This window comes from Herpailurus yagouaroundi, unplaced genomic scaffold (genome assembly GCF_014898765.1).
Source record: "Herpailurus yagouaroundi ecotype Mexico unplaced genomic scaffold, PumYag 163, whole genome shotgun sequence".
In the NCBI taxonomy this organism is placed as follows: Eukaryota; Metazoa; Chordata; class Mammalia; order Carnivora; family Felidae; genus Herpailurus; species Herpailurus yagouaroundi.
In genome coordinates, this window is record NW_024412404.1 from 25,995,261 (window position 1) to 26,008,451 (window position 13,191).

The 13,191-nt window shown below is 50.9% G+C and overlaps 1 protein-coding gene across 1 annotated transcript in view; it reads right to left on the minus strand.

The window, feature by feature from the left end:
- Positions 1-11,556: 11,556 nt before the first annotated feature.
- The window catches only part of LOC121036908 (anthrax toxin receptor-like), a 175,826-nt gene continuing 174,191 nt past the window's right edge, over positions 11,557-13,191 (minus strand). Inside the window, exon 17 of the mRNA XM_040485660.1 lies at positions 11,557-11,873. Coding sequence (XP_040341594.1) covers positions 11,619-11,873 — 255 coding nt within the window. The 3' untranslated portion in view covers positions 11,557-11,618. The remainder of the gene's footprint in view (positions 11,874-13,191) is intronic.

Genomic DNA, 13,191 nt, shown 5'->3' on the forward strand with positions numbered 1-13,191 from the left:
CCCCACCCTGCGCCGCCCCCGCCTCCCTCCCTTTCCCTCTGGGCTCTGCCTGGCTCTGGGTCCCTCCTGTGGCTCCCAGGCCGCACCCAGGCACCGCCCCGGCCTGCCTGTGGAATTCTGCCACTCGCTGCCAGACGTCTGGGCTGTGGCTGTTGCGCAGACTGGAAATTCTGAGTCCCGACCTTTGAAGTCCCCACTTAGTAAACATGGCTGTAGTTTCATACTATCCTTACTAGATCCGATCTATATAAAAAAAAGAAGGAAACCACATCTCCCTTTCTTTTATGGCGCAGTTTTCTACGCCATTAACAGGGCAGCGGGGAGCCCGGCAAAGGACATGGGCACTGGCGGCCTCCATTTATTGGGGTGTCTCTAAGTCTGGACACCTCTTTAATCACTGCGTGCACTCTGTCCCCCTTTTTCTTTGCCTCAACCCCAAAAGCAGGTGTGGGCGCCATGTGCTACAGTGAGAAAGAGGCTCCAGTGTTCAGATCCTTTGCACAAATCCTGCTTCTTGAGCTGTCATCCACCAGGTCTCTCTGACTTGCTCTGCGCCTGCTCTGTGCTGGGCCTCGTAGGACGCCAGCCGAGGGAGGGAGCCAGCTCCCCAGGGAAGAGGTTCATTTTTTTCCTCTCTGGAGCTTGACTTCCCTGGGTCCCCTGACTAGAATGTTCTGCAGCACACTCTTTCTACCCAACTCTTAACCCGCCCTTCAGGGTAAACACAGTGGCTCAGGGTTACCGTGAGGCCCCTCCATCCTGGGGAGGCTCTCCCGGGGCTTCCAGAACCCCTGAGCGAAAAATAGCCCCACAGTGGTGTGATTGTTTCATATTTAGTGAAACCTCTCAGGGTAACAGATAAGAGTGAACCCTTGATGCAAAAATCCTCTGGTTTCCTGACCCTGAGTCCAATACTCTTTGCTCCACACGCACGGTGTCCCAGGCTGTTCTTTCTGGAAGTGTGGGCTGGGGTGGGTGGGGACAGAGCTGGATGCACAGGCTGAGGGAGGCAGCCACCACCCAGAGCTGCCTGAAGACTGGGCATCGCTATTGCACAGCGCTGTGCGGTGCCATCAGAAAGTCACATGGACTTTGGGGACCCACACTCCCAGGCTTCTTGGGAGCCCTTTGGGTCAGAAGCGAGGTGCCCTCAATGGTGGGGCTTCTCAGGACTTCAGCTGCCCATGCCCATGTGCATGTGGGGGCGTGCCCATGCTGTGGCATGAGTATGAGTGTCTAGTGAGTGGGTCCCCTCCAGGAGGCTGCGGTTGAAGTCTAGTTATGAGGATGACCTTAGACAGGACTAGTGTGATGGGCCCTGGCAGAACCCAGAGAGAAATGCTGGACCCTGAGACCAGGACAGGCCACAGAGTTTGGTACAGACACGATCTGGCCCTCTGAGGGGCCATCCTTCTTAGTCTCTTTATTACTACCCTAACTGACCCCTGGGTCTCCTTCCTGGGCCCTCTGTTCTTCCCCCTCCTCATCAGAGGTTCTTCACCTTGGCTGTCCTTTGGGATTGCTTGGTCACCTCCTACCCCAGGGACAAAAGCCCTGAGCCTTCCCCGTCCCCCATTCCCCCTCTTGCAGGGTCCCTTGACTCAGTAGCCCCATCCCTGGATCATCCATTGGGCCCCACATTCCTGTGGGCCTCTGACATCATGTGTTGTCACCATGTCCATTCTGGAGTCTCTCACCTGCCCCCTTGTGCCCACATTCTGCCTTTGTGCCTCGTTCCTCCTCCTGATGGCCTTTCCTCACTTTTGGGTGGATGCGGGCAGCTTCCTGGCCTTGGCTATGGGCCTCCACCCCAACTGGAGTGACACTTTGTCCCTGGATTACTGGGTCACTGAGTCAGGCAGGCAGAAGTTGCCTGAGGCCACGTTGAGTGCCTGAGCACAGTGCCTGAGCCCTGCTGAGTGAGCTCTGGCCCGGGTGTCAGACAGAACAGATAGCTGGCCACCTCTGGGGTGCCTGTCTGAACACTTTGTGTAGGCTCCTCATGCGGGAAGTCACTGCAGTCTGTCCTTCCCACAGCTCAGGCAGACAGTGTGAGGGCCACACCCAACAACAAGGCTGGCAGAACCTGGCCCAGGGCCTGGGGGTGCTCAGTACCTACCCAGGCTAAGCTAGACTTCTCGTGAGCAGTGTTAGGAGCTTCCTGTGGGGGTGCCAAGATCTCCAGCCACACATGTCACTCATGGCACAAAGAATGATGGATGCTGCTGTGTTCCTGACACCAAGCTGTGCGGGGGAGTGGGAGGGTGCTGGAGGGCAGTGGGTGCCATGGAGCAATGCGGTTGGTACGAAGGCAACACGAGCAGAGAGCGGCCTCACCAGGAAGGCCGTGTGGGCCAAGGAAGGCGTTTTTAAGGCAGGAGGGCATTGAGCGTGTTTAAATGCTCTTGGAATGTCGAGAAGGAGAAGTGAAGACATAGGAGAGAGAAAACAGAACAGTGACACCAGTTCCCTAAGAAGTGGGAGCCAGGGCACAGCCAGAGACTTTGACATTAGTTAGGAAGGAAAACCCCAACCCCAACCCCAACCCCAACCCTCTTTGTCGTGATCTGTAAAGGAGATGGGCAGAGAATGGGGGCATGTCAGTAAAGAGAAGGCATTCCTTCCAAGTGTTCTCAGGTTGTTTTAGTCTGTTTAGCAGGAGGTGATAGAAAATGCCGAGTGTGGGGTGAAGCAGTGAGGTCGGAGTTTGGCCGAGGTTTGAAATTGTCATTGTGGTAAAAAATGAACCTATGGCGGATATCCAACTTGAATATTGGTCGTAGACTTTGAATCACCCTGACGTGCCAAGCCTGAGTGAAGACCTCCCTGGCCCATATGAACATGGGACTTGTTTTAACCAACTGTGTACAGACCCAGGAACCCGTTCTGTCCCATCCAGAGAGCTAGTTCTGCATCCTTGATCAGCCCCACGAGCCCTTCTAGAGCCTTCTGGAGAGTCTGCTGCCTCTCCCTCTCAGCAGACCTCTCAGTGGGTTTCTCTGTGGTGTTTGCTCTCTGGCCTGGTGAGTCAGCAAACGTGGATTTGTTCCTTTGTGTGTTTGAGTTCCAGGGCCTTTGTTTTATCCTTTGATCACTGGGGATGAAAGAATGAGCTGCTATGGCTGTAGTGTCTCATTCTCTCCTCATTTATTAATTTCCCTTTTCTGGTTTCCATCTCAGGGAAAACACAAGGACAGCATCTGCAGATCCATCTCTCAAATTCTTCCATTTTTTTTTTTCTCTTCAATTATGTCTAGTCGTAGTAAATTTCTAAGTTAATGCCATTTTAAAACTTTGATCTTTGGTAAGCTCTGGCATTTTCATAATTAGTTGTTCTTGTCTTACAGCTTTTCTTTCTTTCTTTCTTTCTTTCTTTCTTTCTTTCTTTTGTTTGAACCTTTCGCACAATCCTATTTTAATGTCCTGTTTAGACTTTTCTATTATCTCTACTTTCTGGGCCCTGAGTCTTATCGTTTCTTTTATCTGCTGGCTCTCTTTGGTTAGACACCTAGAATTTTTTCCCCTTGAGCTCCTTTTCAGCAGCAAATGTTCTCCAAGAGACCCCTATGCCCTGGATGGGGAAGGCATCTCCAGAGGGAGAGGGTCATGGTTGGTTTTGCTGACACCTGATAGATTCTGTTAGGTCCAGAAGGACTTTAACGCTAAGTTTTCAGCTCATATTTTCCACACCCTCTCATACCACACTGGGGACCTAGGGCCCTAATTTCCCCTCATCTGGGCACTGGCTTGGGCTGGGGTTGAGGATTCTGGTTCTGTTTTATGGGGACCATTACCCTCTGCAGCTCTGACCTAAAAGGGAGCAGATCCAGTCTCTACGTGCCTGAGGGCTGAGGCTTCACCTCTCAATGCATCTGGCCAGAGGGCCTTTGCTCTGACCAGATGTAAATATCGTGCTCAAGTCTTCAAAGCCTAATAGCCACACACTGTTGTGAATTGACTTAACTTCAAGTTTCTTCCTCCTCCTCCTCCTCTTCTTCTTCTTAAATTTCTGGCAATCAGAAAATGGCCTCTCTTGGGGCGCCTGGGTGGCTCAGTCGGTTGAGCATCCGACTTCGGCTCAGGTCATGATCTCGCGGTCCGTGAGTTCGAGCCCTGTGTCGGGCGCTGTGCTGACAGCTCAGAGCCTGGATCCTGTTTCAGATTCTGTGTCTCCCTCTTTCTCTGACCCTCCCCTGTTCATGCTCTGTCTTTCTCTGTCTCAAAAATAAATAAACGTTAAAAAAAATTAAAAAAAAAAATGGCCTCTCTTATGTTTAGCCAGAACTTGTGTTGAAAGTTGTGTTCAGCACTGAGGCCTCAGTGGCATAGGTTTCCCCCAGTAGTATTCAGTAGCCCAGGGCAGGCACAGAAAAGGCAAAGAACTGTTTTTATCCATGTGAATCAGAAGTTTTACGCTGAGCGTGTGACACAAAGAAATGGGACCAGAGAAGTGCATCATATTGGAGTGAGGTTGGTCTAGATGCTGGGCCCTGGGGCCTGTGCTGTAAACAGAAGGGGAATGACTATGGATGGGGCATTCTGATAGGGTTAAAAAGCAATGGGGTGGGAGGAACAAGTCAGTAAACTGGGAGCATACATGGTGTTGGCGAGAGGGAGAGGTCTGAATTGTGCAGTTAAGGGATTACGGGGCTCAGGGTGCATTCAGGGGTAGGGAGATGGAAGTTCAGTGCAGGAAGGTGGCCAAGAGGTCAAGGATTAAGAGGTCATGGCATTGGATGGGACATACCATGAGTGTTGAGGTTCCCTGGGATAAGAGCGGGCGTCGGACTGCATGGCTGTGTCAGCCAGGTGCCCACGTGTGCAGTCAAAGGGGAGGAGATGGGCGACTGGGGGAAGAAGGGAAGAGGGTGGCACAGCAGAGTGGGTCTTCCCTGAGTCCTTGGCAGTGTGCAGAGCCCATGCACTTGGGCACACTGGGTTGGGGTACAGAGGCTGGAGTGGGCCCCCTGGCACAGATCCAGCCGCCCCAGCCATGAGTCTGCTGTTAAACAGGAGGCTATGTGTTTGGTGAGAGGCCTGTGGGTTGGAAAAGTGTGTGCTGAGGGTTTAGGGCATTTTAGGCCCCCCCAGCCCTGCCAATACACTCCCATTTCTTCTCCAGGTTTTAAAGACATATCTACTGTCTCCAGAAAAAGGAAAAATATGTGTGACGCATAATGGACATGCAGTTAACTAAATGCGAGACAGAAGCCCCCATCATGTTTGTTCTGTGGCTCTGTTTAACACAGGCATTTAATTTTTTTTCAATGTTTATTTATTTTTTTTGGGGACAGAGAGAGACAGAGCATGAACGGGGGAGGGGCAGAGAGAGAGGGAGACACAGAATGGGAAACAGGCTCCAGGCTCTGAGCCATCAGCCCAGAGCCTGACGTGGGGCTCGAACTCACGGACCGCGAGATCGTGACCTGGCTGAAGTCGGACGCTTAACCGACTGTGCCACCCAGGCGCCCCCTAACACAGACATTTTAAAATGGATCTTTAAGTTGGGCTAGTAAATGAATGTAAGCTCTGAGCGCCATCTCCTGGAACGATCTATCACATCATACTGGCCTCTGGTCATCCTCATCCCATCCCTAATGAGGCACCTGGGTACCTACTGCCCGAGGTTATAGGCAGGAAGGCTCCTGGGCCGGGGACATGGGGGAACACTACAGGAGATGCCCATCCATCTCTGCCTTCTGCCTCCTGAACCCCAGGAAACTTCTGCTGATTTAGCCCCGTCCCATCTCGGCCCAGCTCCTGGCCCTGGCTCACCTAAAGCAGGGCCCCTGCTTTTATCCATCTTCCCCTTTATGGCCTCCTGTCTCTGTGGCAAACACCTTTCGCCACCAGCCATCTGCTGTCCGAGCCAGAGTTTGCTTCCCAGGGATGTCCACCACCCATGAGTAGAGGAAAAGAAAACAGAAAGGTTCAGGGTTTCCAGTTACAAGGACCTGCATTTTTGGGTTTGAGCGTCCCAGGTCACCTTTGGGCTTCAGGACTGCAATGCTGGGCATTCTGTATGTCATTGGAGCCCCAGAACTTCCGCAAGGATCATGGACACGGGGCCGTGGCCTCCAGAATGATGAGGCACCAACACTCTCGTCTTCAGCTCCTCATTCGTCAAAGGAGGTGATGAGCCCCCAAGGTCCGTTCCCGATCTTGCAGTCTGACCTGAGCAGGTGGGTCCTGACCCAGCATCGCCTCAAATTCCCAAGAGTGCGTCACAGGATCTGCCACTTCGGAGCCCCCACTCTGTGTGTGAGGTCAGGGAGCTTTGCGCATCAGCACACTCAATCCTCACATGGCTGTAGTCTCTACAGAGGCAAGAGTCACCTGCCTGTGCTCCCCCAGCTTGTCCTTAACCATGGAGCTTTTTCACAGGACCTCCCCCATCTCCCCCAGAAACCCCACTTCAGAAAGTATCAGCTGATAAATAGCTATTAGGGGATGAACTGTGTCCTCCCCAAATTAATCTGTTGACGTCCTCATCCCCTAGTACCTCAGAATGTGACTATTTGGAGATGGGGTCGTTAAAGTGATAATAAAATTAACTGAGGTCATTAGGGTGGGCCCTATTCCAATATGACCACTGTCCTGAATGGAGAGGTTAGGACACGGATACACACAGAGCAGACACCTGTGAGGACACAGGGAGGAGATGGCCATTTATTTACAAACCAAGGAGAGAGGCCTCGGAAGGAATGAAACCTGCAGACACCTTGATCTTGGAATTAAGAAAATAAATTTATTTTTTTAAAGATTTAAAAAAATATTTATTTATTTGAGAGAGAGAGAGAGAGAGGCAGAGAGAGAGGGAGACAGAGAATCCCAAGCAGCCTCCACACTGACGCAGGCTTGAACACATAAACAGCAATATCATGACCTGAGCCAGACGCTCAGCGGACCGAGCCACCCAGGCACCCCAAGAAAATAAATTTCTTTTTTTTTAATTAAAAAAAAATTTTTTTTAATCTTACTGACATCAGGTTCTGACATGTAAATTCCTTTTTTGCTGATTAAAGGTGAGTGTGTAATATGTGACCCCTCCGAACAAACGTTTTTTGTTTTTAATTTTTTTTTTTTGTTTATTGATGTTTGAGAGGCAGAGCGTGAGCTGGGGAGGGGCAGAGAGAGGGAGACACAGAATCTGAAACAAGCTCCAGGCTCTGAGCTGTCAGCACAGAGCCCAATGCGGGGCTCGAACCCGCAGACCGTGAGATCATGACCTGAGCTGAAGCCGGATGCTCAACTGACTGAGCCCCCCAGGTGCCCCCCAGGTGCCCCAAGAAAGTAAATCTCTAGAAAAAAAAAAGAAAAGAAGTTTCTTCTGTTTATGGCCCCAAGACTCGGCTACATTGTTACGGTAACCCATGCAAACAAGTGCCACTGGATGTGCATACACTGCTTGTACTATTTGCTGTTAACTGAGCCCAGACTGCACATAAGGGACCAGACTTCTCTCTCCTCACACTTGCCCAAGCCCTTGTCTCCCAGCTGGCACGGGCCCCGTCTGTAGGTTGGAGGCAGCAGGCAGGTGTGGGACACTGGTAGAAGGGGCAGGTGCTGGGGGCAGGTGAGAGCAGACGCTGAGGGGCTCTTATGTGCTCACATGGCTTCCTGGGGCATCAGGAAGACAAAGTAGGTGGGAGAGATGAGTGGGAGTGAAGGGGGTGGGGCGACCAGGGCCACTCGTGGAGGGACAGATGGGTCAGGCTCCTCAGCGTGTTGCAGACCACACTGGAGGCACCTGCTCGGCCTGCAGTCACACCGTCAACGCTGTTCCCACACCCCAAGCTGGGACTGACAGCAGCCCTGTGCCCACGTGGATGTCTTTCCCCCATCAGTATGGCACTGGGGAGCAGCCGGTCAACCTGAGCAGCGGACCAGCAACCGGGGGCTGTGGGGGGCTGGGCAGCTAAGTGCACAGGGAGGCGGAGATGGGGGCGAAAGAAGCAGATGCAGAGAGAGGGGGACGGACAGAGGTCACATGGCCCGGAGAGCAGGAGAGCCTGAAACAGAAGGCCAAGCATTGTTCCATGGGCTTTCCAATGCTGCTGGGGCCTGGCTGCCTGTCTGACCCCAGGTCAGGACCTACAGCCACTGTTGTTCTGTCCTTCCGGCGTCTGCCGTGGGCTCTGCCTCTGCACCGCCCGGAGGCAGGGTCGGGTCGGGTCGGGTCAGGCTGGGCTCTCCTGTCTGGAGAACGCTGATGGCAGGGTTTCTTAAACTTTTCCATGGAAATTCCTCAACTGACGGAAGGCGTGAACAGGGTGGGGGTACACCCTAAGCGGTATGTGAAACTTTTGCGAGCTTCGTGGTTCATCTGAAAGATTCATGATTTAACAATGCAACTCTTCAAATTTCAGAATGTAGTTTTCATGTGCTCATTCCTTGTCCGTTCTACCCCCTCGTTCTGAGATGCTAAAGCACTGCCCCTGAGAAGCTTCAGTCTTGACACAAGGTGGGAGGCAGGTGGCCTTCAGACCACTTGTCTCCCACTGAGACCAACCAGGCAACATCCAGGGCCTGGGTGCATACTTGGAATGTGGAATGGAAAGCAGAGAGAGCGAGCGGAACTGAATGGACATTTCCGCAGATTGCTTCACCATGTGAGCAGATCGCCGAGCGCAGCGCAGTTGGAACACCAGGCAGTGCCCGAGATAGTACCCTTCTTCCACCCTGACCCCGTCTACTTCCTGGGCCTGCTCTGGGAGTCCTGGTGCATGACAAGGAGGTGGGGGAACTGTTAAGGCCACAGCGTTAAGTGTGCATGCTCCAATATGGTGGTGGGTATGCGTGGGTTTCTGTTTGCGTGCTTGTGAAGGAGGTTTGTGTCTGAGCTGGGTGGGGTCTGGGGGAGGATCCTGGCTTCCAGAAGCACAGGCTTTGGCCTAGGCTTGGAGGTCCACATGGGCTGCTTCGCAAGACACCAACAGGCCTTCAGAAAATGTCTAAAATGAGGAATAAGCATTGCCCAGCGTATTCTGTTTTGTAGACATGTCATCTTGGGACGGCTCAGATGTCAGACTTGTTATAAAGATAGCTTGCCCCAGGTAGGAGGGGGAGGTGGGAGACCAAAGGCAGCCCACCTCTGAGTCAGCTGTCAGCAGCGGGCTATGCCCCTTTCTCTCTTCACTAAGGTGAGGAGCCCCCTGCTTATGACAAGCCAGAGGCTCTGCTGAGCTAGAACTGGGGAAGGCAGGGCAGGAGCCTGGGCCCAAGGAGGGATCCCCAATGAAATTCCTTTTTGCTGCTACATCCTGATACTGTCACTCCTGGAAGCAAGGCCAGGGTCGGTGGCTGCGGATGGCCAAAGGCAGACCGATGTTCCTCTAAGATGTCCACGTCTACCTCCCTCTTCAGCTCAGGGATGAAGAAGGTGTGATGAGACCTAGTTATTATCGGCTAAAAATAAGAAGGCTCTCGAGGTCCATTAATGAACAGATTTCATTCGCAGTCACATTAAGCCCTTTTATTGAATCGCAGATACATTTCTCCATATAGGGTCACAGAGGCTGCGAGACGGGCCTGCACTGTCTTACGGTCATACTTGGATATGATGCAGAGGCACAGAGCTACTTTCAGAAAAGTGTCCTTGAACCTCTCAGGCCAGGACAGTGCTTTCACACCAGTTACAGACAAAACAAAATATTCTACTTCTTGAGAAGAGATCAAAATCTCTCTCTACACTTTCATGCTGTTTCATTCTCTTTCTTTCCAATAAAAAAAATGTTTCACACACTTTTCTTGGTATTATAAGTACAGTAAACATTTTCCCCCCAGATTCTCAAAAGACCCATGGTCCTAGCCACCTTTTTAAAGCTGGATGTGGCTGCTCTTGGCTCATTTGTATATGACCCATAAGTACCTGCAGCTCAGTGGAGGCAGTCTAGAACCAGTGGGACCCATCCCGCACTAGACAGGCATCTGAGACCCACCGGACCGTTCCCCGTAGGGCCAGCCCTGTGTCACCTGCCAGCCTTGTTAACATGCTCTGTGCTTACACAGCCGGTGATTTTCACTCTTGCAACACTAAACCAAACCAGAATGTTGGCTAAGGCCTCACAGTCCATGAAGGACCTCAGGAAGTGAGGCATGGAGGGGTTGCTTGCGGTCTTCAAGCACCTATCACTCACTGCTCTGGAATGAGTCACTGAATGGAGTCCCAGTGAAACTACTGAGTCCCATGCCACAGGGGCTAAGCCCCCTCCTCTATTTCCTCCGTCTTGAGTTGGCTTATTTCTCTGAGACACCCGTGCCTGGCATTTCGTGCCAGGAAAAGGCTTCCCATAAATAGCTTGCAAGACAGATGTACTGGCAGATGTGGAAAAGGCCCACCATGCGGGTGGACATGTTCTCTGTCACCGTTCCTGTCCTGGTAGGACACTGATCTGCGGCCCAGGCTGGGACAGGGCAGACAAGTGGGGGAGGGGTCCACAAGAAAGAGCAACTCCAGGTAAAAAGGCTTTGGAGAGTTACCCTGAAAACATTTTCCACATCCATAGCCATTCCAGGAAAACCGTTATTTATTTGTTTATTTATTTATTTATTTATTTATTTTAACGTTTATTATTAAGAGACAGAGAGACACAGAGCATGAGCAGGGGAGGGGTAAAGAGAGGGGGAAACACAGAATCTGAAGTAGGCTCCAGGCTCTGAGCTGTCAGCACAGAGCCCAACGCGGGGCTTGAACTCACAAACTGCGAGATCATGACCGGAGCCGAAGTTGGTCACTTAACCAACTGAGCCACCCAGGCGCCCCCAGGAAAACCTTTTCTCTTTCTTTCTTTCTTTCTTTCTTTCTTTCTTTCTTTCTTTCATTATGGGCATCGCTATGCAGCCACTTTAATCAATACAGACTAAAAACCCAAACCTGATGTATTTTTTTTACCTATACTTGTCTTACAGAAATTCTACTGAAAAGCATAATTATGACATTCAAGGACAAGAGGCTGAGGGTGCAGAGTACTTTAATTTACTATCGACATGGATTAGAGATAACTGGTTGTGGTCTTGCAAATGGCAAATGACAAATAGGGGAGGTTTACATTCCCTAGGGAAACGGAGAGGATTCTCTAAAACTCTTCTGGGCCTGGGGATGGTTTGGGGTATCTGGAAAGAGAAGTTACCCTGGCAGCTGGTGACCTTGGGGGAGGCTTGTCTCTTTCTAGGACACATTCAGAGTGTGGGTAGTGAAAAAAATGAAAACCAAGAACGTGGAGTGAAGGAGGGTGAGAAACTAAAGTCTTTCTCTCTACACAAAATTAGGGAAGGAGACACAGGATTGGATTCCTATTTCAAAGACATGTTGGGCTTTTTTCAAAGAGCGGAATTTGGCTAAAATCCCAGGTGTCCCAGCCCTTGGTGACAGAAGAGCGTGCCGTGGGGACTGGGGCACATCCATGTCTGCATCCACAGGACACCAGGGTCCTTTGTCCTGGAAGGAAGCAGTATAGATCGTCTCATACAGTGGAGCAAAACCCACCAAATTCTCTTGCTGATCAGCAACTAATTCCAACTAACCTTGACTGTAAACCAAGACTCAAAACGTACGTCTAATTCAGTGCACAAAGGGCTCTTAATAACCTTGGGGTTTTGGTGAGATGGAGGCTGGGCTATGGCGGTGGGAGTGACAGAGTGGTTCCGCAGAGTGCCCGGGAAGAGGGGGCCATCAGTGGCAGCATCCTGGAGGGAAGCCGGGAACACTTGCGTGATGGGCATTGGCAGCATGAGTAGCAGTTGCTGATGGGGAAGCACTCCTGGCTGGGTGGAAAGCAGATCTGTGGGGTGCAGGGTAGAAGGCAGATCTTTGGGGTACAGGGATACTTCATGCAGGGGGGCCTCAATCGGGCAAAGTTGAGGCACCTCCTCTGTAGGGAAGAGAAGAGAGAGAAGGTCACTGAGAAACCAGTGGAATTGGGTCCAGAAAGCTGTGGTTTCTCTGGCTGCTGGGGCCTGTCGAGCTCCTTCTCTAATCACACCTGTGCTTTTCCTACTGCCCAGATCCCCAGTGATCCCCTGGTGAATCTGTCTGGGCCTGTTGGTCCCCAGAAGGTCCCACCAGTCCCCACAGGTGCTCCATGTGGTGGGCACTTTGGGCTTCTGTGAACCCATCATTCCCTCATAGTGTTATGCTTGAGTGCCTGTGAGTGACAAAAGGTACTGACCACTGCTTTCTTTTACTGAGACTTTCATTGTCATCACCCTACTGTTAAAAATCCTTACTAACCCTTTTGAATCTTAGTTTTCCCTCCTAAAGTAACCACATTAGAAAAACAACACACCTAAAACCCCTTGAATTTATAAGTATGTTATTAATGAATCTGGGACACCTAGAGGCAGACCTTGTCCTTTCCCATATCCACAAGGATATTGATCCAATGGAAAGTTCAAGAAAGACACACACCCTTGGGGACCCGCATGCCTGTGTGCAGAGTGGAGCCAAGCCCAGAGATGGGTAGGGATTCCTCGCTGTGACTTTCCCAGCAGGACAGCAAGACTGACATACTTTGTAAAATGTCACTTTCTAGGCAACTTTCTATGTAATATCACCTTAGGCTTTATCAAGTTAATATTATTACCTTTTACAGATAAACATTTCTGCTTCTCTTGATCATAACAGAGATATTGTAGAGAGCCCAGACAATACAGACAGACATGCGCGAGGAAACAAAAGTTGTTTATTTCCCAATCCCATTCTCTAATGCCGCCTTTGCACAACCACATTCCAGGGCCGAATAGGGGACCCTCTGGTCCATAGCCCAGAGCACTGCAGCTGGGTCTCTTCTCAATACCATAGACTGTTTTGGGCCCATGGGCAGAGTCTCGGTCATCTGGCAGGACGTTCACCATCCCTGCCCCAGGATCACATCAAAAACTCCCAAACTACGCTCAACTGTAATTTTTTTCAATTCATCCTTAAATCAGTTTGATCAAATTCCCTAAGCATGTTCCTTACAATTACACTAAAGCAGAGCTAAGCCCATGATTCCTCTGGGAAAAGCTGACGATGTGGTCTAGGTTTTCACATATTCAAATCTTCTGTTACAGCAGTGAGTGAAGCTTTGTGGTTTCATTATAGGTCAGTACATTTGCGTTACACGTGTGCATGGGTGTGCTGCTGCTGAGAACAGGTTGGAAACTTTATCTTTATTTCAGGCTCCTTTATTTCTGCTTATTTACTCCCGA